General features: G+C 43.7%; 1 protein-coding gene across 1 annotated transcript in view; it reads right to left on the reverse strand.

The window, feature by feature from the left end:
* LOC123752222 (vitelline membrane outer layer protein 1) overlaps positions 1-18,804 on the reverse strand; it is a 21,181-nt gene extending 2,377 nt beyond the window's left edge. Inside the window, exons 1-6 of the mRNA XM_045734281.2 lie at positions 18,647-18,804; positions 11,944-12,071; positions 11,174-11,351; positions 9,091-9,212; positions 503-626; positions 48-169 (exon numbers count right to left, since the gene is read on the reverse strand). Of these exons, the coding sequence (XP_045590237.2) occupies positions 48-169; positions 503-626; positions 9,091-9,212; positions 11,174-11,351; positions 11,944-12,071; positions 18,647-18,698 (726 nt within the window). The 5' untranslated portion in view covers positions 18,699-18,804. The remainder of the gene's footprint in view (positions 1-47; positions 170-502; positions 627-9,090; positions 9,213-11,173; positions 11,352-11,943; positions 12,072-18,646) is intronic.
* Positions 18,805-27,444: the final 8,640 nt, after the last annotated feature.

Here is a 27,444-nt window from a genome sequence, read left to right on the forward strand (position 1 = left end):
ACCCGTTGACCTGACCAGGGGACACCTGACCCGACCCGACACATTACCTCAGGGTAGTGGGTACAGGTGAACTTGATGTCGTTGACAGCCGTGTCGTCAAAGGCATTCTCAGGTTCCACTCTTAACTGAAACTGGTCGATGTACTCTGGAATTGGGCAGTACTGTAGACCTACGTCCATGGATGAGTGGAAGAAAACCACAGACTGAATGAGACTGTTCACGTGAGTATGGCATTAATTATAGATACAGTATTTCAGAGTAGAGTTACAGTGAGGAGAATTTTTAAACAAAAATTCCTTTCGTTGTCTCCTTCCCTAATTTTATTTCCTAAACTAAAAATAGGGGACCTGCTGCTTGGGTGACAGCTTCTCCTCCATATCAACCCACCCTGGCTTTGCGCCCTGGAGAGGCCACTCCAGACCGACAACCAGAGCGCAACTCCATAGTCACTTGTAACTGATGGTTGCCTACTGTCTCCTGCTCTGAGAAGAAGCCTACGTACCTCTCCAAGTACCGAAGTCGCCCATGGAGCTGGTGATGGCGGTGGGCAGCGCGCCTCCCTGTTGCCGGCACGGCAGGAGGAGTCCATTGGCAGCCGTGTTGTCCCCGGTGGTGGGCGCCTCGGACTGGCGGGAGACACACACGCGGGTACTAACATTACAACACAGGAACCGCCCGTCTACCACAGCTCGAATTGAATTACTTCATTACAAGGTTCTTATTGCATTCTTACTGGATTAACCAAGTATGATAACGAGCTAATTGGATTAACTACGTATTTTCCCTGTCCTTACCCCCCCCCCTCTTTCCTATCACTCACTCACCACCTTCCTTACCGTTTACTACCTTCCCTACCATTCACCACATTTCTTACTATTCACCAACTTCCCTCCCCTTCACCACCTTCACGATACTCACCACATTCACTTCATCCCAGTAATTTTAGTGAGGATGGAATCTTTTATTTAGCGTGAATGAAAATTAGCATGATTTGTTATTTCCTGTCAAGGGGATCGACCCCCCAAACCACCTGACTATCCCCAGACAAAGACCAATCACCCTGCAATGTTTTATGAGGCAAGCCCCAGGCGCATGCTCTCCAACCTCGAACAGACAAACAGATTCGCTTTTATAGATACTGTGTATATATATATATATATATATATATATATATATATATATATATATATATATATATATATATATATATATATATATATATATATATATATATATATATATATATGTCGTACCTAGTAGCCAGAACGCACTTCTCAGCCTACTATGCAAGGCCCGATTTGCCTAATAAGCCAAGTTTTCATGAATTAATTGTTTTTCGACTACCTAACCTACCTAACCTAACCTAACCTAACTTTTTCGGCTACCTAACCTAACCTAACCTATAAAGATAGATTAGGTTAGGTTAGGTAGGGTTGGTTAGGTTCTGTCATATATCTACGTTAATTTTAAATCCAATTAAAAAAAATTGACCTCATACATAATGAAATGGGTAGGTTTATCATTTCATAAGAAAAAAATTAGAGAAAATATATTAATTCAGGAAAACTTGGCTTATTAGGTAAATCGGGCCTTGCATAGTAGGCTGAGAATTACGTTCTGGCTACTAGGTACGACATATATATATATATATATATATATATATATATATATATATATATATATATATATATATATATATGTCGTACCTAGTAGCCAGAACGCACTTCTCAGCCTACTATGCAAGGCCCGATTTGCCTAATAAGCCAAGTTTTCATGAATTAATTGTTTTTCGACTACCTAACCTACCTAACCTAACCTAACCTAACTTTTTCGGCTACCTAACCTAACCTAACCTATAAAGATAGATTAGGTTAGGTTAGGTAGGGTTGGTTAGGTTCTGTCATATATCTACGTTAATTTTAAATCCAATTAAAAAAAATTGACCTCATACATAATGAAATGGGTAGGTTTATCATTTCATAAGAAAAAAATTAGAGAAAATATATTAATTCAGGAAAACTTGGCTTATTAGGTAAATCGGGCCTTGCATAGTAGGCTGAGAATTACGTTCTGGCTACTAGGTACGACATATATATATATATATATATATATATATATATATATATATATATATATATATATATATATATATGTCGTACCTAATAGCCAGAACGCACTTCTCAGCCTACTATTCAAGGCCCGATTTGCCTAATAAGCCAAGTTTTCATGAATTAATGTTTTTTCGTCTACCTAACCTACCTAACCTAACCTAACCTAGCTTTTTTTGGCTACCTAACCTAACCTTACCTATATATATAGGTTAGGTTAGGTTAGGTAGGGTTGGTTAGGTTCGGTCATATATCTACGTTAATTTTAACTCCAATAAAAAAAAATTGATCTCATACATAGAGAAAAGGGTTGCCTTATCATTTCATAAGAAAAAAATTATAGTAAATATATTAATTTAGGAAAACTTGGCTTATTAGGCAAATCGGGCCTTGAATAGTAGGCTGAGAAGTGAGTTCTGGCTACTAGGTACGACATATATATATATATATATATATATATATATATATATATATATATATATATATATATATATATATATATATATATATATATATATATATATATATATATATATATATATATATATATATATATATATATGTCGTACCTAATAGCCAGAACGCACTTCTCAGCCTACTATTCAAGGCCCGATTTGCCTAATAAGCCAAGTTTTCATGAATTAATGTTTTTTCGTCTACCTAACCTACCTAACCTAACCTAACCTAGCTTTTTTTGGCTACCTAACCTAACCTTACCTATAAATATAGGTTAGGTTAGGTTAGGTAGGGTTGGTTAGGTTCGGTCATATATCTACGTTAATTTTAACTCCAATAAAAAAAAATTGACCTCATACATAGAGAAAAGGGTTGCTTTATCATTTCATAAGAAAAAAATTATAGTAAATATATTAATTCAGGAAAACTTGGCTTATTAGGCAAATCGGGCCTTGAATAGTAGGCTGAGAAGTGAGTTCTGGCTACTAGGTACGACATATATATATATATATATATATATATATATATATATATATATATATATATATATATATATATATATATATATATATATATATATATATATATTAGTATATTTTGGTAGCAGTCTTTCCTGTAGACATATTTTATTAAATATGACCGAAAAAGTAAGATTAATAATTCTAACACGAATTTTCTCAATCTTTCGTACATTATGCTTCACTGTTGGAGGTAAATCAAAAATCACTTCTCCAAAATTCATTTTTATTTCTAGTCTGACGCGACACGGGCGCGTTTCGTAAAACTTATTACATTTTCAAAGACTTCACAAATACACAACTGATTAGAACTTGCGTTTCCCTGATTTTATATCTACATTTGAGTGAGGTGGGAAGGGTGATGTGGCATTACATTTGAGTGAGGTGGGAAGGATGATGTGGCATTAGAGGATATTAATAGGGTATTAAAAGTATCAACACAAGACAGAACACGAAACAATGGATATTGAATAGAAGTGTTTGTAGAAAGCCTATTGGTCCATATTTCTTGATGCTTCTATATTGGAGCGGAGTCTTGAGGTGGGTAGAATATAGTTGTGCAATAATTGGCTGTTGATTGCTGGTGTTGACTTCTTGATGTGTAGTGCCTCGCAAACGTCAAGCCGCCTGCTATCGCTGTATCTATCGATGATTTCTGTGTTGTTTACTAGGATTTCTCTGGCGATGGTTTGGTTATGGGAAGAGATTATATGTACTCCTGTACTCCTCTTGACATGCCAGAAAGTATTCTGAGGAAACTACTCCAAGCTTGTACTAAAGAGGCACCCTTCTTGAGCCCGGATGGGCATATGTATAAGCAAGTAGATGGGGTCGCTATGGGTTCTCCCCTAGGTGTCCTGTTTGCAAACTTCTACATGGGTACCATCGAGCAAAAAGTCTTAGTCGACATGAACTTGAAACCGGCCATATACTGCAGGTATGTTGACGACATTTTTACACAGGTACCTGATGTCAGACATCTGCAGGAGCTGAAGGAGGCATTTGAGCAGAGTTCCGTGCTGCGTTTCACTTACGAGACGGAAAAGGATGGGAAGCTGCCTTTTCTAGATGTAACAGTCATGGAAAAGGGCGGAGGTTTCCACACTGCAGTCTACACAAAGGAAACAAACATAGGAATGTGCCTAAATGCCAACAGCGACTGCCCTGACAGGTACAAGAGGAGTGTTGTTAACGCATACGTCGACCGTGCTCTCAGCCACAGCTCAGAATGGAAGCAAGTCGACGAAGAACTATGTAGGGTAAGGCAGGTTCTAGTCAATAACGGCTTCTCCAATGGTTTCATCGAAGACATCATAAGAAGGAAAGTGAAAAGCCATGCAACCTCCGAAGAGACAACTAACACAACACCTATACCCCCTATTAGACTATTTTACAGGAACTTCTTTTCCACAGCTCATAAAACAGAGGAAAGGGTCCTGAAAGATATTGTTAATAGAAACGTTATCCCTACAGACAAAAATCAGAGGATACAACTGACGATTTACTATAAAACCAGAAAAACGGCCAGCCTACTCATGAGAAACTCTCCAGACACGAAACAGAACGCTTTAAAAGAGACTAACGTCGTCTATGCCTTCAAATGCCCACTTGGGGACTGTAAGCTCCAAAAAACCCAGTATATAGGCAAGACAACAACATCTCTTTCTAGGCGTTTAACGATGCATAAACAACAGGGCTCCATTAAGGAACATATAATCTCTTCCCATAACCAAACCATCGCCAGAGAAATCCTAGTAAACAACACAGAAATCATCGATAGATACAGCGATAGCAGGCGGCTTGACGTTTGCGAGGCACTACACATCAAGAAGTCAACACCAGCAATCAACAGCCAATTATTGCACAACTATATTCTACCCACCTCAAGACTCCGCTCCAATATAGAAGCATCAAGAAATATGGACCAATAGGCTTTCTACAAACACTTCTATTCAATATCCATTGTTTCGTGTTCTGTCTTGTGTTGATACTTTTAATACCCTATTAATATCCTCTAATGCCACATCATCCTTCCCACCTCACTCAAATGTAATGCCACATCACCCTTCCCACCTCACTCAAATGTAGATATAAAATCAGGGAAACGCAAGTTCTAATCAGTTGTGTATTTGTGAAGTCTTTGAAAATGTAATAAGTTTTACGAAACGCGCCCGTGTCGCGTCAGACTAGAAATAAAAATGAATTTTGGAGAAGTGATTTTTGATTTACCTCCAACAGTGAAGCATAATGTACGAAAGATTGAGAAAATTCGTGTTAGAATTATTAATCTTACTTTTTCGGTCATATTTAATAAAATATATATATATATATATATATTCTTTCAAAACATTTAATGTCATTTAAGCAAAACTTCATACTAAAATCCATCTGTGGAGTTTTGAGCCAGTGCATGTGTGGCCCGCTCTATGTTACATATGTAGGTATAACCTACATGATGGTATGTTGGTATAACCTATATGATGGTATGTTGGTATATACATGGCGGTATGTTGGTATAACCTACATGATGACTGAGTGTTTATGGTTCACATATGTGATCCATAAACACATAGACGTAAGCCAATAGAGGCCCCACTGAGTCTGGGGACTCTGAGATTATAACTAATACATTTGAGCTTTTCTCAAGGAGGTTCCGTCTCACAGGTGGTCTGATTTCTTTGAGAAATCTGCATCATATTAGATAACATTCACCGTTTATATCCATGGCATAAGTCTTAGCAACTTTTTAAGATCACGAGAAAATAAGAATAAAGGACATGCAGATGACCTGTTGGACCAGGCGAAGCAGCTCCTATTTATACCCAACAAAACTTTATATATATATATATATATATATATATATATATATATATATATATATATATATATATATATATATATATATATATATATGTCGTACCTAGTAGCCAGAACGCACTTCTCAGCCTACTATGCAAGGCCCGATTTGCCTAATAAGCAAAGTTTTCCTGAATTAGTATATTTTCTCTAATTTTTTTCTTATGAAATGATAAAGCTACCCATTTCGTTATGTATAAGGTCAATTTTTTTTTATTCGAGTTAAAATTAACGTAGATATATGACCGAACCTAACCAACCCTACCTAACCTAACCTAACCTATCTCTATAGGTTAGGTTAGGTTAGGTAGCCGAAAAAGTTAGGTTAGGTTAGGTTAGGTAGTTTAGGTAGTCGAAAAACAATTAATTCATGAAATCTAGGCTTATTAGGCAAATCGGGCCTTGCATAGTAGGCTGAGAAGCACGTTCTGGCTACTAGGTACGACATATATATATATATATATATATATATATATATATATATATATATATATATTATAGTAACCGATAACGTAAAATAACGTAAATAAACGTAACTAGTAAAGAGATTAATCAGTTGTCTGGAAGTACAGGGATTAATGGGATTTACTGACTGAATGTTCGACGGGTAGCGTGTTATGTAATTTCCGCGTTACTAGTGACAGTTGTAAGATTTATTAAATTAACGTAAATGTTACTTTGTTATTAACGTAAATCAATTGTTATTGATTGTTGATCGTCCGTGGGACGGCGTGTTAACGTAAAGATTAATTTGAGGAAGGGTTGCTGCAGTTGCCAGTGAACCCATTAGTCATTGATCTGTCATTGACAGGCTACTAATTTTATTGCATTGCAACCGCTATTGCAGGTGTAGGCTGCAAGGAGTATAGGGAACGAATAGGAGGTTATTGGAGACGGTTCTCATAGCCTACCGTGTCAATTGTTGTATTTGTGATTAGAGATTAGATTGTCTTGCTTGATTGGTTCCTCTGTGTTCACGCCTTATGTTCCAGTTAGTTCATTATGCAGTCCGAGGGGCTGGTGTCTAGCTGTCATTAAATGTGTCACAGGAAGGATTTCGAGTAACATCATTGATACTTCTTTTGTTTTTGTTGTAGTAGTTAGTACTTTATTGAATAAACTAAGTTATTATGTTGAACACTGTCTTTTCGTTACACCCCACACATTCATATTGCCCTGCAAGTGTACTGTCACATTCGACTATTAAATTGAGACTGATTTTTGAGTTTTGGACTAAATATATGGCACCACACAACAATAAATTATTGTTGTGAGAGCCTAGGACCTACTCGCTAGATTCGCTTCGGCGAATGGCGAAGGTCAACGGCCTAAATGGAGGGGATTTCAACTTTTTGGGGTCTCTGCGTTTGCTCGTGCCAAGTCAATTGTTCATAAATGGTCCCAGAGTGAGGAATGAGCTGCTTACTACACTGGTGTGTTAGCTAAGGAAGTCCTTCCTCAGGCGACCTAATTGAATATCACAACAGGAATAAAGGTTAAAAGAATTAAAAACATTTTTTAGAAATTTTCCGAGCTTAATTCCTTACCATTCCATATTCCATTTCTCTTAAACTCTCACAATGGATATATATATATATATATATATATATATATATATATATATATATATATATATATATATATATATATATATATATATATATATATATATATATATATATTATCATATATTGTTGATACAGACAACTTCTTCTAAAAGGTCAGATGTAACACAAACAAGGAGCAACAGTTTCAAGCTCAACAAGCCAAGCAAAGACTCAAAACATGTTTTTTCATCCACGAGTTATAAATCCACGGAACCGCCTACCCGCCGGAGTCGTAAATACCAGATCTCTGCTGAACTATTAAACCTAGCTCGAAAAAAATCATCAGGACAAACGGGGGGGGGGAGAACTTTGACAAGCCGCTGGCTTCCTGTACTCGTCGATGTCAATAGAGTTTTAGTGGCCCTCAGATAAATTCAGGTAAATGTGTGTAACCTTCGCTTGAAACAATCCAACGCTCCCACCATTATAATGTAACCTGGTAATTTGTTCCATATATCAACAATCCCTCAACTCTACTCCCCAATCAAATCCCACGTCACACGTGTTCTAACACTCCACCGTACGATACAGCTCTCAGTCTTAAAATAATATCAACAAATAATTGTTGTCATTATTACTTATGTTATCACAACCGCAGTTTCAAACTTACATTTCATGCATAAGCACTCTGAACTGTAACTCAGGAAGTCATTCATTTACTCCATCTCTCTCTCTTCGTTCATTGTTCCATCTGTCTCTTTATTCATCAGCATTCATTGCTCTATCAGTCTCTTCATTCATCAACGTGTTACTCCCTTCTTATATTTGTCATTCAACTTTAATTAATTTCTTCGTTATAATATTTTCCCTGGTGATCGCAGTCTGTTCACAACAAAAGAATCCGGATTCAGCTTCCATGACAGGACAGAGACGTGTGGGCACGTTTTCTTTCACCTAATTTAACTGTTCACATAAAAGTAAATAGGCGAACCCGGGAGTAAGGTAATTATGAGGAGAAAGCGCTGAGCCATTAGGACTATATAGCACTTGAAAGGGGTCAGGATAGAGATTTGGGATGGGACGGGGGAAAGGAATGGCGCCAAACAACTTGGACGGTTGGGGATTGAACGGTGACCTGCATGAAGCGAGGCCGTCTAGTTCAAGTGGTTAGGAAAAACCCTGGAGTAAGGCAACTGTTGTGGGTTACATCACTGGGAAAGTGAACAGTTGGCCTAGGACGGACTTCAGTAAGCCTAACAGACCTTCTGCCCCCCGACATTGGAAAACCATAAGCCTAGCCGATAAAAATATAATTCCTTAAAATCTTTCAATCTTTCCAGTTTCTTGAATACTCTATTTCTGTAACATTATATACGGTCGTATTATCCTGCCTCTGCTTCCTGTGGCCTGGGCAGGTGCTGGCCCAAGAGCCGAGATCAAACTAGATGGTTTGTGAGGTGAAACATATCTAGATAAACGTTTACATAATAGTATATTGTATGATAGTATGTTATATTTTGCATTTTTAATTAATAATATTAGCAAATGGTGATGGAAACCGTATGTTTTTAACACTTTACACGGTAACAAAAATGACTGATTTACCTTGAGTTCGAGGGAGTCAGCGAAGGCGTTGGCCGGGCAGAGTTGGACTTCGCCCCACTCTCCCCACACTCCTGCCAGGGGCGACGACACGTTGGCTACCACCCCCGGCCACGACGACACCGCTGGGTCAAGCATACGTGGCTAAGTATATTGGCATACTGGTATATTTTAAGGCGGAAGGGAGGAAATGGGGAGGGTTTACGTTGGAGTATACCTGGGCGTCACGCTGGAGCACTGATGACCTGGCAGTATGGACGGCTGTGACAGAGAACTATACGCTTTTTCGTTCATACCAAGATTATTTGCTGAAAATAAAATGGTTGAAATTGCAGTATGTGAAAAAGTAGCATCATAAATGGTATCACGTAAATGAAGTCAGGACAAAGAATATGACGACCCTGTCCCCCATTCTCAGTTAAGGTGTCTCATAGGTCTCCCTGTTAGGAGTGTAGGGTGTTGTTGTTGTTGTTGTTGATTTAGGGGCGGCGACGATCGAGGGATCAGATGCACCCCGGCGTATCCGTAAAGGGTTAACCGCAAAGCCTAATGGCGAAATGAATGTCGCCTATCGGCGGAAACTAATGTGCCTAGCGGCAAATACACATGTGGATGATTGGGGAGCCCCAAGAGTCCCTCAGGGTGACAAGCACCTTCACCACCCCACGCAGCAAAACCAGAAACTCGGCCCCCAACTTAAACTCAAAGTCATCCAGTGCCCTCCTGCGGAGCAGAAGCCAGCCGCCCACCACGGTCGAGGGCACACCGGGAGGCCACCAAGACCCGCCAACACCCGACACCTCTCGACCTAGCCGGCGTCGCCTAGATTAATATTGTTATATATTAACATACTGTGCATATTTAGGTATTGGTTAGTTTAGGTTCTGTTGGCAATTATTTGTAGTACGTGGGTATAGCATTTACAGCGTTGTAGTTCAAACAAAAGTCGTCAGCGAAGCACTTATTCGGGAACTGTTCGGACATCATCAATTCTGAGTCGTGAGTAAACAGTTTTTCATTCATAAACAGGGTGTTTGGCGGGGGCATGGAATGTACTTGGGCCTTTCCTTATGAGGACGGGCTGCTGGATTCAGTCAATGGTGGATGACACATAGGTCCTCAGTAACACGTAGGTCTGTGTTAATATATTTACCAGTTTAAGTAGGCTAGGGATATCATTTGGAAGTGTACTCCGCTTCTAAGTGTAAATACACTCAAAGTTTGATTAGGGAATAGACAATGTTTTTGATCCAAAGTATTCTTGCAGGCTGGTCAGTAAGTACCTGTGATTGCCTTAATAACTCTCCAGAGGTTTACACGCATTAAGCCCAACACGAAACCAACGAGTTGAAGACTCTAACACATAGTGCTGGAACTTGCTTTAAAAAGAATTTTCTCTGGTATATCACGCCATTGTGATTTCATATAATTGTTGTGTATTTTAAAAATAAATTTACTCAGGCCAATAAAAAGGATGAAAAGGGGGTTCAGGATATAATTGACAGGTATTGTAAACCTTGCAATGAAAACACAAGGATTCGACCTATCATTTATCATAACAACTCTCGTGCAGCTTCCCTCATTATAAGAAATAACATTTCTGATTCCTCTGACAAACTGTGGTTTAGGTATCCCTTCCAAGTGTAACATAGTCATAATAGCAGACGAAGAGTCACAATAACGTGACTGAAATACGTTGATTCTGGAATCGATATCACAGTCGACTTGAGAATGGTCCAGGACGGACCGAAACGTCGTCGTCCCTTCATTTTCTAGTGTGTGGTTTGGTCAACATAGTCATAATAGCTTAGCACTTTCTCCAAATAATTACCTTTAATTACAACTCACATTATTTATACGCTACGAGACAGTGTGACCTGGGTTGATGTCACATCCTCCATCCTGTTTGACACTTGGAAGTGAAACACTACAAATAATTCAGATAGAATGCAACACACTAAGCAAGAAAGAACTGGGCTTAAACAGACACAGAGATAGACAAACGCACACATTACAGCCAGCACGTCGCCTTCTTGCGTTATACATAGGTACGATAGGACGTTATACACAAACGTACAGTACTTACGTCTGACGGTGACGTCTCCCCCTTGAGCGTCGAAGCCATCCTCGACGGTGGCGATGCAGGCCCAGTGTCCAGAGTCCTCTAGAGTGACTTCGTTGACGATGATCCCACAGTTGAACCCGGGGAAAGGCACAATGGGCCCGTCAGGGTCCGTCAGGTCTTCTGGATAAATGATCTCGTCCTGATGGTGAGAGAGTCAGGAGAGAAAGATAAGTAGGAGAAAGGAAAGTTGAAACAACAGAGAAAGATAAGAATATAAAAAAGAGGGAAAGGGAAAAGGAGTCACGTGCGGAGAAAGGAAGAGAAAAATTAATGGGAGAGGAGAGAAAAGCATGGATTAGTTTTTTGTAATTTATAATATTCTGGAACATGATAGTCTTGCTTGTGAACAGATAAGATACCAGTGTTGTCCAGATCGTCTAGATAAATTGGAAGACATGCATTCCAGTGCGACGGGCAGCTGGTAGCCTCAGCCACATGTTTCAACCACACGCCTCAATAGTTTTAGTTAAACGTCTCAGTAGCCTCAGGCACACGTCTCAGTAGCCTCAGGCACACGTCTCAGTAGCCTCAGGCACACGTCTCAGCAGTTTCAGTTACAGGTCTCGGCCACAAATCTCAGCAGCTTCGCGTCTCAACAGCCTCAGCCACACACACACATCCTTAGCAACACGTCTCAGCAGCCTCATTCACAAGTCTCTGCAGCCTTAGCCACACACACACATCTCACCAGCCTCAGCGCTAGGTTACGCGTCTCAGCAGCCTCAGCTCACCAGGGGAGAGTCCCAGCCGCACGTGAGGAAGATGCCCTCCGCCTGGCAGGGAAGGTACAGCTTCTCCCCCACCAAAACCGTCCGGGGCGCCGTGATCACGCTCGTCACGTTGACGGCCCTCACCCCAGCTGGGGGAGGAAGGAGGGGTGAGAGTAGGATGATAGGTGGTGGGGCAAGAAATGGGGGAAGATAGGGAGATAATTATGCGAGGGGGAAAGAGAGGGATGAGCGAGATGTTAATGGATGAGAGTGGAGATGAGAGAGAGGTGAGAATTGGCTGTGGGTTGAGTGTCAAGGGCTCAGAGTGCAGGAGTGACATGAGAAACTGGGTGAAAATATTTTATAATGGAGCGTGAATTAAGATGAATAAATGTAATTAAGTTTCCCTCTCAACTAACGTATGAAATCGACCATTTAATGCGTAGATTGATGGTTATCACATCATGTGATGTGATGACCATTATATTCATCATGACATTAATTACCAGTCTGTGTTCAAACCTATTTCGCTTAAACAAATGTCTTATTCACTTTTATATTTTTTCTTAAAATAATTATTAATAATATATATCGTTCATATCCCAAGTGATTAAGAAATATCAGTCATCGCCCTATCATGACTTGCTTCACCGCCAGGTGATGCAAGTCTGGCTCACTCACATGGCTGCACCTGTCAATATTACCACCATTATCTGTATGGTATCTACCTCACTCACTCACTCACTCACTCACTCACTCACTCACTCACTCACTCACTCACTCACTCACTCACTCACTCACTCACTCACTCACATTAGAATGAATTTGTTCAGTGTCAGAGTAGTTAACAAATGGAATGCATTAGGCAGTGATGTGGTGGAGGCTGACTCCATACACAGTTTCAAATGTAGATATGATAGAGCCCAATAGGCTCAGGAATCTGTACACCAGTTAATTGACGGTTGAGAGGCGGGACCAAAGACCTAAAGCTTAATCCCCGCAAACATAATTAGGCGAGTACACATTCTCTCTCGCTTTCTGTCTGTGTCTGTGTCTCTCTATTTCTCTCTCCTCTTTTTGTTCTTTTACTTCCTCTTCCCCTCTCTCCTCTGTTGCCCAACCACTTGGACTTGACGATAGAACGACGGTCTCGCTTCCTGCAGGCTGGCGTTCAATCCCCGACCATCCAAGTGGTTGGAGACCATTCCTCCCTCTCCCCCCGACGCATCCCAAATCCTTATCTCTTGACCCCTTCCAAGGGCTATATAGTCGTAATGGCTTGGCGCTTTCTCCTGATAATTCCCGTCTCCCTCTCTCTACTCTTTCTCTACCTCCCTCCTCTTCTCTCTTTGTCTCCCTCCCCCGCTACCTTTCTCTCTCTTCATTTTTTAAATTAATATGTGCATTATATGTATTTATGATTAAAATATATATGTGCTATTCACTAACCACAACATGTGGGAAGGAAAGCATGTGTGTTATGTTAACTGGTTTTGCAGCTGGGATGTGTACAGGTGGGATTCGTGTACAGGTAGGACAGGTGTACAGATGGGACAGGTATACATGTGGGACAGGTGCACAGGTTGTACATGTGTACAGGTGGGACAGGTTTACATGTAAGACAAGGGGAAGACAGATGTACAGGTGTGATAGGTGTACAGGTGTTAAGAAACTGCAATAACAATTATTTCAACTTTTTTGGAGTCATTCACTCCACCAACTATGCTGAAGGACTGCCATTGTATATTGTATGCATGTCTACATTTCTAAACACCTTGCGTATATTTCTAAACATCTTGCCTACATTTCTAAACATCTTGCCTACATTTCTAAACATCTTGCCTACATTTCTAAACATCTTGCCTACATTTCTAAACATCTTGTCTACATTTCTAAACATCTTGCCTACATTTCTAAACATCTTGCCTACATTTCTAAACATCTTGCCTACATTTCTAAACATCTTGCCTACATTTCTAAACATCTTGCCTACATTTCTAAACATCTTGCCTACATTTCTAAACATCTTGCCTACATTTCTAAACATCTTGCCTACATTTCTAAACATCTTGCCTACATTTCTAAACATCTTGCCTACATTTCTAAACATCTTGCCTACATTTCTAAACATCTTGTCTACATTTCTAAACATCTTGCCTACATTTCTAAACATCTTGCCTACATTTCTAAACATCTTGTCTACATTTCTAAACATCTTGCCTACATTTCTAAACATCTTGTCTACATTTCTAAACATCTTGCCTACATTTCTAAACATCTTGCCTACATTTCTAAACATCTTGTCTACATTTCTAAACATCTTGCCTACATTTCTAAACATCTTGCCTACATTTCTAAACATCTTGTCTACATTTCTAAACATCTTGCCTACATTTCTAAACATCTTGCCTACATTTCTAAACATCTTGCCTACATTTCTAAACATCTTGCCTACATTTCTAAACATCTTGCCTACATTTCTAAACATCTTGCCTACATTTCTAAACATCTTGCCTACATTTCTAAACATCTTGTCTACATTTCTAAACATCTTGCCTACATTTCTAAACATCTTGCCTACATTTCTAAACATTTGTAATAAAGTTAGTGTTGGAATTTATCTATATTTTAATATAGTTTATAAGAGTGCAAGATGGCGCTCGGTACAGCCCAAACGCCATTTCCGTCATCACGAAGATCCTATATGTCACGTGATTTGATGATGTAGCCATTGAGAGGCGACTTGTGACGTCAGTCGTCAATATCATCATGCTAAACTGGACCGTGAAGTGGAACGTTGAATTCCCTGAACATTGTCTTCCAGAATGTCCCAGACTGACTGACTTACGACCTCCTGAGCTGAGATAAGCAGAACTCTGTACAGATTATCTGAGCACTGGAACACGTGATGGTATTCTGAAGCCAGGAGTGATTATGTAATGCAACAGATGTGTAATATTTATGTCATGAAATGATAAATTGAAGCTTGTAAAAAGAACTTAAATTCACTTTCTATGGTTGGGTACAGGTTATATAAGGAGATTGGTGTTTAAGTAGGGGAATGTGTTGAGGGGATAAAGTGTACAGGTGGCGAACGTGTACAGGCAAGGTTTGTTTACAGGTGGGGCAGGTATACAGGTGAGGATTGCTTACAGGTGGGGCAGGTGTACAGGTGAGGCTTGCTTACAGACAGGCCAGGGGTACAGGTGAGGAGTGCTTACAGACAGGCCAGGGGTACAGGTGAGGCTTGCTTACAGGCAGGGCAAGTGTACAGGTGAACCTTGCTGACAGACAGGGCAGGTGTACAGGTGAGGAGTGCTTACAGGCAGGCCAAGTGTACAGGTGAGGAGTGCTTACAGGCAGGGCAGGTGTACAGGTGAGGAGTGCTTACAGGCAGAGCAGGTGTACAGGTGAGGAGTGCTTACAGGCAGAGCAGGTGTACAGGTGAGGAGTGCTTACAGGCAGGGCAGGTGTATAGGTGAACCTGGCTTACAGGCAGGGCAGGTGTACAGGTGAGGAGTGCTTACAGGCAGGGCAGGTGTACAGATGAGGAGTGCTTACAGGCAGGGCAGGTGTACAGGTGAGGAGTGCTTACAGGCAGGCCAAGTGTACAGGTGAGGAGTGCTTACAGGCAGGGCAGGTGTACAGGTGAGGAGTGCTTACAGGCAGGGAGGTGTACAGGTGAGAAGTGCTTACAGGCAGGCAGGTGTACAGGTGAGAAGTGCTTACAGGCAGGGCAGGTGTACAGGTGAGGAGTGCTTACAGGCAGGGCAGGTGTACAGGTAAAAATTGCTTACAGACAGGGTAGGTGTACAGGTGAGGAGTGCTTACAGGCAGGGCAAGTGTACAGGTGAACCTTGCTGACAGACAGGGCAGGTGTACAGGTGAGGAGTGCTTACAGGCAGGGCAGGTGTATAGGTGAACCTTGCTTACAGGCAGGGCAGGTGTACAGGTGAGGAGTGCTTACAGGCAGGCAGGTGTACAGGTGAGAAGTGCTTACAGGCAGGCAGGTGTACAGGTGAACCTTGCTTACAGGCAGGGCAGGTGTACAGGTGAGGAGTGCTTACAGGCAGGCAGGTGTACAGGTGAGAAGTGCTTACAAGCAGGGCAGGTGTACAGGTGAACCTTGCTTACAGGCAGGACAAGCGTACAGGTGAGGAGTGCTTACAGACAGGGCAGGTGTACAGGTGAGGAGTGCTTACAGGCAGGGTAGGTGTACAGGTGAGGAGTGCTTACAGGCAGGGCAGGTGTACAGGTGAGAAGTGCTTACAGGCAGGGCAGGTGTACAGGTGAGGAGTGCTAACAGGCAGGGCAGGTGTACAGGTGAGGAGTGCTTACAGGCAGGCAGGTGTACAGGTGAGAAGTGCTTACAAGCAGGGCAGGAGTACAGGTGAAACTTGCTTACAGGCAGGACAGGCGTACAGGTGAGGAGTGCTTACAGACAGGGCAGGTGTACAGGTGAGGAGTGCTTACAGGCAGGGCAGGTGTACAGGTGAGGAGTGCTTACAGGCAGGGCAGGTGTACAGGTGAGGAGTGCTAACAGACAGGGCAGGTGTACAGGTGAGGAGTGCTTACAGGCAGGGCAGGTGTACAGGTGAGGAGTGCTAATAGACAGGGCAGGTGTACAGGTGAGGAGTGCTTACAGGCAGGGCAGGTGTACAGGTGAGGAGTGCTAACAGACAGGGCAGGTGTACAGGTGAGGAGTGCTTACAATCAGGGCAGGTGTACAGGTGAGGAGTGCTAACAGACAGGGCAGGTGTACAGGTGAGGAGTGCTTACAGGCAGGGCAGGTGCACAGGTGAGGAGTGCTTACAGGCAGGGCAGGTGTACAGGTGAGGAGTGCTTACAGGCAGGGCAGGTGTACAGGTGAGGAGTGCTTACAGGCAGGGCAGGTGTACAGGTGAGGAGTGCTTACAGACAGGGCAGGTGTACAGGTGAGGAGTGCTAACAGACAGGGCAGGTGTACAGGTGAGGAGTGCTTACAGGCAGGGCAGGTGTACAGGTGAGGAGTGCTTACAGGCAGGGCAGGTGTACAGGTGAGGAGTGCTTACAGGCAGGGCAGGTGTACAGGTGAGGAGTGCTAACAGGCAGGGCAGGTGTACAGGTGAACCTGGCTTACAGGCAGGGCAGGTGTACAGGTGAGGAGTGCTAACAGACAGGGCAGGTGTACAGGTGAGGAGTGCTAACAGGCAGGGCAGGTGTACAGGTGAGGAGTGCTTACAGGCAGGGCAGGTGTACAGGTGAGGAGTGCTAACAGACAGGGCAGGTGTACAGGTGAGGAGTGCTTACAGGCAGGGCAGGTGTACAGGTGAGGAGTGCTAACAGACAGGGCAGGTGTACAGGTGAGGAGTGCTAACAGACAGGGCAGGTGTACAGGTGAGGAGTGCTTACAGGCAGGGCAGGTGTACAGGTGAGGAGTGCTTACAGGCAGGGCAGGTGTACAGGTGAGGAGTGCTTACAGGCAGGGCAGGTGTACAGGTGAGGAGTGCTTACAGGCAGGGCAGGTGTACAGGTGAGGAGTGCTTACAGACAGGGCAGGTGTACAGGTGAGGAGTGCTAACAGACAGGGCAGGTGTACAGGTGAGGAGTGCTTACAGGCAGGGCAGGTGTACAGGTGAGGAGTGCTTACAGGCAGGGCAGGTGTACAGGTGAGGAGTGCTTACAGGCAGGGCAGGTGTACAGGTGAACCTGGCTTACAGGCAGGGCAGGTGTACAGGTGAGGAGTGCTAACAGGCAGGGCAGGTGTACAGGTGAGGAGTGCTAACAGGCAGGGCAGGTGTACAGGTGAGGAGTGCTAACAGACAGGGCAGGTGTACAGGTGAGGAGTGCTAACAGGCAGGGCAGGTGTACAGGTGAGGAGTGCTAACAGACAGGGCAGGTGTACAGATGAGGAGTGCTAACAGACAGGGCAGGTGTACAGGTGAGGAGTGCTAACAGACAGGGCAGGTGTACAGGTGAGGAGTGCTAACAGACAGGGCAGGTGTACAGGTGAGGAGTGCTAACAGACAGGGCAGGTGTACAGGTGAGGAGTGCTAACAGACAGGGCAGGTGTACAGGTGAGGAGTGCTAACAGGCAGGGCAGGTGTACAGGTGAGGAGTGCTAACAGACAGGGCAGGTGTACAGGTGAGGAGTGCTAACAGGCAGGGCAGGTGTACAGGTGAGGAGTGCTAACAGGCAGGGCAGGTGTACAGGTGAGGAGTGCTAACAGGCAGGGCAGGTGTACAGGTGAGGAGTGCTAACAGGCAGGGCAGGTGTACAGGTGAGGAGTGCTAACAGGCAGGGCAGGTGTACAGGTGAGGAGTGCTAACAGGCAGGGCAGGTGTACAGGTGAGGAGTGCTAACAGGCAGGGCAGGTGTACAGGTGAGGAGTGCTAACAGGCAGGGCAGGTGTACAGGTGAGGAGTGCTAACAGGCAGGGCAGGTGTACAGGTGAGGAGTGCTAACAGGCAGGGCAGGTGTACAGGTGAGGAGTGCTAACAGGCAGGGCAGGTGTACAGGTGAGGAGTGCTAACAGGCAGGGCAGGTGTACAGGTGAGGAGTGCTAACAGACAGGGCAGGTGTACAGGTGAGGAGTGCTAACAGGCAGGGCAGGTGTACAGGTGAGGAGTGCTAACAGGCAGGGCAGGTGTACAGGTGAGGAGTGCTAACAGGCAGGGCAGGTGTACAGGTGAGGAGTGCTAACAGGCAGGGCAGGTGTACAGGTGAGGAGGTTGAGAGACTTACCAGTGAGCGCAGCAGCAGTAACCAGTAACAAGGTGGTGACAGAAGAGCACATCTTGGCACTGTTGTCTGGCGTCTGGTGACATCTTCTTATAAAGCTTCCTCTATCTTGTTTTATCTCTCATTATCAGCATCTTTCCACTCCCATCCATTGTCTCTCCCACGTTCTAACTCACCAACAATGCCTCTCACTACCTCTCCCACGTAGAGGGGAGAGGTAATGGGTGCAAGTATTGGGCCCCCACCTGGCCCGCCTCCCCCCCCTCCCCCTGGCTTCCCCATCCACCTGCAGCCCCCCCCCCACCCGCCTGATGGTGATGGGGCGGTGTAACCATCAACACCTTTCCGGAAATTGAAGATTCTTTCGTCTGGAGAGATTGTACAATTTTTTTTTTATGGTACTGAAGCATTGTAATTATCAATTATTTACGCAGGATCTCAAGTTATTTAACCAGTGTTTGTTTCACGTTATTTAACAACCCTCTCACATTAAATCAGAGCAATTAACATAACATAAAGGTGGTGTGACAATTTTATGTTGAATATTTTTGCTTAAAATGTGCATATTTTCTGTTCATTTGATACTTTGCCCTCGTCTAGTGACGGTAAATAGTTACAAAAATAGAAAAAACTAATCGACGCTTCGACCCAGTTCATCTCGATCAGTTCGCGTGTTTGCGTTTAACCTTCTGTTTGTGTTTTCGTCGAAAATGCAGCAAATGTTTTGTCGTTGCCATAATTGGTTGAGTGTGTAAGTGTCGAGGTGGTTTGTTTGCTGCCTCGCTTCTGTGTTTTAGTGCTACGTCCGGAGCAGTCAACCATCGCCTGACTTGCCTTTATGATTACTGAACTCTTTTCTCCGTTGCTTGCTTCCTGCTTGGATCACTCTTCTTAAGCATGTGAGTGAGGGAAAGTGTAAGAGTGAGTGAGAGAGAGAGTGAGTGAGAGTGTGAGTGAGAGTGTGTGTGTACTCACCTAGTTGTGCTTGCGAGGATTGAGCTCTGGCTCTTTGGTCCCGCCTATCAACTGTCAATCAACTGATGTACAGGTTCCTGAACCTACTGGACTCTATCATATCTACACTTGTAACTGTGTATGGAGTCAGCCTCCACCACATCACTTCCTAATGCATTCCATTTGTCAACCACTCTGACACTAACAAAGTTCTTTATAGTATCTCTGTGGGATATTTGGGCACTCAATTTCCACCTGTGTTCCCCTAATGTGTGTGCCCTTGAGTTAAATAGCCTGTCTTTATCTACCCTCTCAATTCATATGAGAATCTTGTATGTGGTGATCATGTCCCCCCTAACTCTTCTGTCTTCCAGCGACGTGAGGTTTAATTCCCGTAGTCTCTCCTCGTAGCTCATGCCTCTCAGTTCGGGTACTAGGCAGGTGGCAAACCTGTGAACCTTTTCCAGTTTAGTCTTATGCTTGACTAGATATGGACTCGATGCTGGAGCTGCATACTCCTGAATTGGTCTGACATATGTGGTATACGAAGTTCTGAATGATTCCTTACACAAGTTTCTAAATGTGGCCGTTCTTATGTTGGCCAACCTGGCATATGCCGCTGATGTTATCCTCTTGATATGGGCTTCAGGGGACAGGTTTAGCGTAATATCAACCCCCAAGTCTTTCTCTCTCTCTCAGACTCTTGAAGAATTTCATCTCCCAAATAATACATTGTATCTGGCCTCCTGCTCCCTACACTTATCTTCATTACATTACATTTGCTTGGGTTAAACTCTAACAACCATTAGTTCAACCATTGCTTCAGTTTGTCCCCAGGTCTTCTTGAAGCCTCAAGCAGTCCTCCTCTGTCTTAATCCTTCTCATAATTTTGGCATCCTCAGCAAACATTGAGAGGGATAAAACTCTAGGAGATCATTTACGTATATCAGAAACAGGATAGGTCCAAGTACAGAGCCCTGTGGGACTCCACTGGTGACTTCACGTCAACCTGAGGTCTCACCCCTCACTGTGTGTGTGTGTGTGTGTGTGTGTGTGTGTGTGTGTGTGTACTCACCTAATTGTGCTTGCGGGGGTTGAGCTTTGGCTCTTTGGGCCCGCCTCTCAACTATCAATCAACAGGTGTACAGATTCCTGAGCCTACTGGGTTCTATCATATCTACATTTAAAACTGTGTATGGAGTCAACCTCCACCACATCTCTGCCTAATGCATTCCACCTGTTAACTACTCTGACACTGAAAAAGTGTTTCTAACGTCCCTGTGGCTCATTTGGGTACTCAGTTTCCACCTGTGTCCCCTTGTTCGCGTACCGCCAGTGTTGAATAGTTTATCCTTGTCTACCCTGTCAATTCCCCCGAGGATTTTGTAGGTAGTGATCATGTCTCCCTCACTCTTCTGTCTTCCAGTGTCGTAAGGTGCGTTTCCCGCAGTCTTTCCTCGTAACTCATGCCTCTTAGTTCTGGGACCAGTCTAGTGGCATACCTCTGAACTTTTTCCAGCTTCGTCTTGTGCTTGACAAGGTGCGGGCTCCATGCTGGGGCCGCATACTCCAGGATTGGTCTTACGTATGTGGTGTACAAGATTCTAAACGATTCCTTACACAGGTCATATTTACATTTGAAGCTGTGTATGGAGTCAGCCTCCACCACATCACTTCCTAGTGCATTCCATTTATTAACTTCTCTGACACTGAAAAGTTCTTTCTAATGTCTCTGTGGCTCATTTGGATACTCAGCTTCCACTTGTGTCCCCTTGTGCGTGTACCACCCGAGTTAAATAATCCATCCTTGTCTACGTTGTCAATTCCCCTGAGAATTTTGTATGTGGTGATCATGTCTCCCCTAGCTCTTCTGTCTTCCAGCGACGTGAGGTGCAGTTCACGTAGTCTGTCCTCATAACTCATGCCTCATAGTTCTGGGACTAGAGACTTCTTCCAGCTTCGTCTTGTGCTTGACTAGATATGGGCTCCATACTGGGGCTGCATACTCCAGGATTGGCCTTACATATGTGGTATACAAGGTTCTGAAGGATTCCTTACGCAGGTTTCTGAAAGCAGTTCTGATGTTAGCCAGTTTCGCATAGGCCGCTGATGTTATTCTTTTGATGTGGGCTTCGGGAGACAGGTTTGGCGTGATATCAACTGCTAGATCTTTCTCTCTGTCCGTTTCGTGAAGGACTTCATCTCTCATTCAGTATCCAGTGACTGGCCTCCTAATTCCTCCTCCTAGTTTCATTACCTTACATTTACTTGGGTTGAACTTTAGTAACCATTTGTCGGACCATTCCTTCAGTTTGTCTAGGTCATCTTGTAGCCTCATACTATCCTCCTCTGTCTTGATCCTCCTCATAATTTTTGCATCATCAGCAAACATCGAGAAGAACGAGTCAATTCCTTTTGGGAGATCATTTACGAATATCAGAAACAGTATAGGTCCAAGGACTGATCCCTGTGGGACACCACTGGTGACTCCCCTCCACTCCGAGACCTCACCTATCACGGTGACTCGCTGTGTTCTGTTGCTTAGGTACTCTCTTATCCAGTGGAGTACCTTCCCTTTCACTCCTGCCTGCATCTCCAGTTTGTGCACTAGTCTCTTATGTGGTACTGTGTCAAAAGCTTTTTGGCAGTCCAGGAATATGCAGTCTGCCCAGCCCTTTCTCTCTCTTGCCTGATTTTTGTTGCCTGGTCATAGAACTCAATTAATCCTGTTAGGCATGATTTGCCATCTCTGAACCCATGCTGATGTTGTGTTACAAAGTTCTTCCGCTTCAGATGTTCCACTAGCTTTTTTTGCACAATCCTTTCCATCATCTTGCATGGAATGCAAGTTAGGGACACTGGCCGGTAGTTCAGTGCCTCCTGCCTATCACCCTTCTTGTATATTGGGACTACATTGGCCGTCTTCCAAAATTTTGGCAGTTCACCTGTTACCGGTGACTTGTTGTACACAATGGAGAGTGGTAGGCGCAGAGCTTCTGCTCCTTACTTTAGAATCCATGGTGAGATTCCATCCGGGCCTATAGCCTTTGTCACGTCCAAATCTAGCAGATACTTCCTCACCTCCACACTGGTAATCACAAACTCCTCTAGTGACGTGTCTGGTTTGATGTTCCCTCCCTTATCTCTGGGATTTCTCCTTGCTCTGAGGTAAAAACTTCCGGGAATTTCTTATTGAGTTCCTCGCACACTTCCTTGTTATTTGTAGTGAATCTTTCTGCCCCTATCCTCAGTTTCATTACCTGTGCCTTCACTGTTGTTTTCCTCCTGATGTGGCTACGCAGCAATTTGGGTTGAGTCTTTGCCTTGCTTGCTATGTCATTTTCATATTGCTTTTCTACCTCTCTTCTCACCCTGACGTATTCATTCCTGGCGCTCTGGTATCTTTCTCTGCTCTTTAGTGTTATGTTGTTTCTATAGTTTCTCCACGCCCTTTTATTTGGTTGCTTTCCTTGCTTACAACTCTGATTAAACCACGGGTTTCTCATCTCCATTTCAATTTTTGTCCTTTTGGACTGGGACGAACTTGTCTGCTGCCTCCTTACACTTCTGTGTGAAGTAGTCCATCATGTTTTGAGCCGTCTTTCCTTTGAGCTCTGTTTCGCAAGCTATTTCAGTTAGGAATTTTCTCATCTCCTCATAGTTTCCCTTCCGGATGCCGGCCTCTTGCTTTCTGGTCCCTCCCTTGAGTACATTGACCCTTCTTCGACCAGATACTCAAACAACAGTACACTGTGATCACTCATACCCACGGGGGCTTCAAGACCGATTTCTCTTATGTCTGAATCATTCAGAGTGAAGACTAGATCGAGTCTTGCTGGTTCATCATTGCCTCTCATTCTCGTGGGACCCTTGACATACTGACTTAAAAAGATTCTAGTCGTCATCTCTAGCAGTTTCGCTCTCCCTGTTTCCTCTCCTCCATGTGGTTCCCTGTTTTCCCAGTCTATCCTTCCGTGATTAAAGTCCCCCCATGATAAGCAGACGGGATCGATTTCTACAGGCAGCAGCGGCTGCATTATCATTATCAATGATAATGTTAACTGCCATGTTGTTTCTGTCATACTCTTGCCTGGGTCTTCTATCATTTGGTGGTGGGTTATATATCACTGCTACTACTACTCTTGGTCCTCCCATCGTCATGGTGCCTGTTATGAAGTCTCTGAACCCTTCGCAGCTCGGAACAACCATCTCCTCGAAACTCCATTCCTTTCTCATCAGTAGAGCCACTCCGCCTCCTCCCCTTCCTTCCCTCTCTTTCCTTATTACAGTGTAGTTCTGGGGAAACACCGCATTCGTTATGATTCCTGAGAGTTTTGTTTCTGTGAGTCCAATTACATCTGGGTTTACTTCTTGTGTTCTTTCCCTAAGTTCACTAGCCTTGTTTGTAATCCCATCTATGTTCGAGTACATGACCATGAAGCTGACTCTCTTCTGTCTATTCTCAGTTTCTGTTGATTCCACTGGAGTTGGGGGGTAAGAGATGTCTGAGATGGGTGAGCCTACGGAGGAGGACCTGGGGAGTCTGGGGGTTGAGGGGGCTGGGAGGATCTGGAACAGGTGGGCTAGGGGGGTCTGACGTGATGCGGCTGAGGGGGTCCGGGATTGGGGGTTAGTTGGGGGCATGGGATGGGGGAGCTGGAGGGGCATGCGGTGGGAGGTCACAGGTTGGGGTATGCAGGGTTGACTGGGGTGGGTTGACAGGGAGGTCAGGGGTTGGGGAGGGGAGGGGAGCCTGGAGAGGGGGGGCCGGGAGGGAGGAAGGTGGGGTATGGAGGAGAGCTGGGGGTGGGGAAACTGGGAAGGGCATGGGGTGCAGGAACAGTGAGGATATGGGATAGGGGTTGGGGAAGAAAGAGGGCATGGAGTGAGCATGGGGGGGGGGTCTGGGGTCAGGGAACATGGGGGGGGGGCATGGTCTGAAGAGGGACTTTACTGTCTGGGGGAGGTGCAGGTGATTGGTGGGGGATGGCCGAGGGGTTGGTGGAAGGCTTCTGTTACAATCCTCCCTGGAGGTGGTGGCCTGCTGGTGAGGGGATTCCCACTCCCCTCTGAGGTTCCTGGAGACACTGAGCTGAGTCCTGTGGCTCCCATATCCCGACCCCTTTCTCTGCGTTTCCTCCTTGCTCCTGCAGCCTTCCTTCTCTTCTCTCTCGTCATGTCCCTTTGCAGAATGACGTCCTCGTATCCTAACCCCCCTAACCTCACACGTCTGCTCTTCCTGGATAAGATTTTCTCCTTTGTTGCCTCGTTCGTGAGCACTACCTTTATCAATCGTTTCCTTCCCTTCTTGTAGATGCCCAGCCTGAAAACCTTCTCTATGTTGCCATTTGCCTCCTCCATATCCATTCCCTCCAAGATCTCTGTCATAGTTGCTCAGTCCCTCCTTCTCTACTCCTCCCGATTGAATCCCTCTGGTTCCTGTACTCCTGCAACTATAACTGTTCTTTTCCTTTCCAGCATTTGTTCAGTGCATTTTGTAGCTTCCTGTGAGGTAGCTGCTTTCATAGCTGCAGCCTCTAAAGCTGCCTTGGCACATTGGCTGTTTTGTAGTATTTGTTTGTGTGTGTGTGTGTGTGTGTGTGTGTGTGTGTGTGTGTGTGTGTGTGTGTGTGTGTGTGTGTGTGTGTGTGTGTGTGTGTGTGTGTGTGTGTGTGTGTGTGTGTGTGTGTGTGTGTGTGTGTGTGTGTGTGTGTGTGTGTGTGTGTGTGTGTGTGTGTGTGTCACATTTCCAGCCAGACATAAATAAGAGACCAGGTGATCTGACAGAAAAATAAAGGCTGCTACAAATATAAAATGATAGAAAAGTATGTGAAAAACTCAACAGAAATTTAAATATCCGATTATGGAACGGTATTAACATTTCGAATGTGAAATACGGCCAACAATGCAATTGCTATTGAAGAGGCAACGAATCTCGTGACGGAACTGGAGCATCAAAGATAATGGGTTTTGACAGCATATCGCTACATATACCGATAATAAACTGAAACGTTGAGGGGGGCTTCTTGCATAACCTATCAGCAAATCAGAAGAAACGGGAGAGCTGCCAGACGTTTTGAAGATAGCAGTCATACCTATTTTCAAGCGCCACTCTGTTAAAGTCCCTTAACATACTAAACATTCACTCACTCCACACGTTCTCATGTGCTGTTTACATGCACAAAACCTTGTTCTTAAATGCTAATCTTGACCTGAAACTTTTTTCTTCATAGGTGTAACAGAACCCATGAGCACCACACCAGAAATAAATATACCTTTATATACCCAGAGTCAAACTAAATCTGTGCAAACACCCCATGCAAATAAAAGGGCCCAGTCTTTGAAAATCACTCCCTGATGAATTAAACAAATTCCACCCTATGCCCTATTCAAAAGTGAAATAAAAAGTACCTAATTTCATCCTCATAGTTTCCTACCTTGTGCTTCAAACTCACACTGTGTCTTGTACTACCCACTACTCTAATATTAGCACTTTAGACATTTATCCTTGCCAGTGTAATCACCTCTGTCAACTTACATTGTAATTATTTGTTGATATAAAACCTTTGCTAAAATGTACCTTTTTCATCTTACCTGTTATGTTAGATTAAGGACCTGACCGAAACGCTATGCGTGTTAGTGGCTTTGCAAGAACAGAAAAATACCAGTCTTATGTAATCTTACCAACCCATTTTACCTTCTTGCGAATAAATTATTATTAATATTAGAATGGCGAGAGACATAATATTCTAAACTCCAGTTAGTGTATACTGCCGTAATAATACGCTCAGGGATACAGAAGACAATGAGAAAAAGATTAATGGAACTCCTGGATAATTTACGTTATCACAGAACACCAGGACTCTTTTTGTGAAGAATAAATTCAGTTTTACGAACTTCTGTTTTATCTTGTCCTTGTTGGGCCTCGTTTAGATTATGAAGTGTAGTTCCGGTCTCCGGAGCTATACTTCAGAATGAAGTAGTAGAATGGACATAAATTCATTTCTTACGTGTTCAGAGAGAAAATTACAACCCTTCCTTATGAAGAGAGAGATTAAAAAAGCTTAATTTTCATTCTCTAGAAAAAGCTTGAAGTATATAAACGGAAGAAAGAGTTAAACTCGATATCACTCGCCATATTTTGTGCAGACGACGTCTCACACTTAGTAACTCTTCCCGAAGAGCAGAGAGACTGACACTTACACAGGCAATACAACTGCCGTATCTAGACAAATCTCACAAAATCCAAAATCACAAATTTCTTCTATAACAAACGCCAAATTTCCAAATTAAACAATTCACGACCTTCTGTTCCCACACACACACACACACATACGCGTCTCCAAAACAACGACACACATCTCCCAAAACCTGCCATACTTCTCAACTGACTCAGATGATTGTACAACAACTCACTCAGACGACCGTAAGCTCACAACACACTCAGGCGACTGTACACTCTTAGAAGCGCTGAGATATAAACAAAGAAACACCATACAGAACCCCTACTACTTGGCCCATACATATGATGGGCGAAGAGCGACTCGTACCCCTTCACTAGCAAGCAACACGACACGCAGCATAACTACAACACATTGAAAACAAAGCTCTGAGGTGGAGGTTTAACATCCACTGGGAAAGAATTCGCCGACAATGAACGTCTCTCGCTCAAAGCAGACATTCAAGCCATTAACACATACTGGCAACATGGCAGACAAACACACCAACTATACACCACACTACATTCCTCAACGAAACACTTAAAACACCGACACATTTGCACCCTAACACCGCCAGTGTGGGACCAAAACGAAGCCAAGCACACCTGGTTACGTTGATCTACAAGG

Source organism: Procambarus clarkii, chromosome 10 (genome assembly GCF_040958095.1).
Source record: "Procambarus clarkii isolate CNS0578487 chromosome 10, FALCON_Pclarkii_2.0, whole genome shotgun sequence".
In the NCBI taxonomy this organism is placed as follows: Eukaryota; Metazoa; Arthropoda; class Malacostraca; order Decapoda; family Cambaridae; genus Procambarus; species Procambarus clarkii.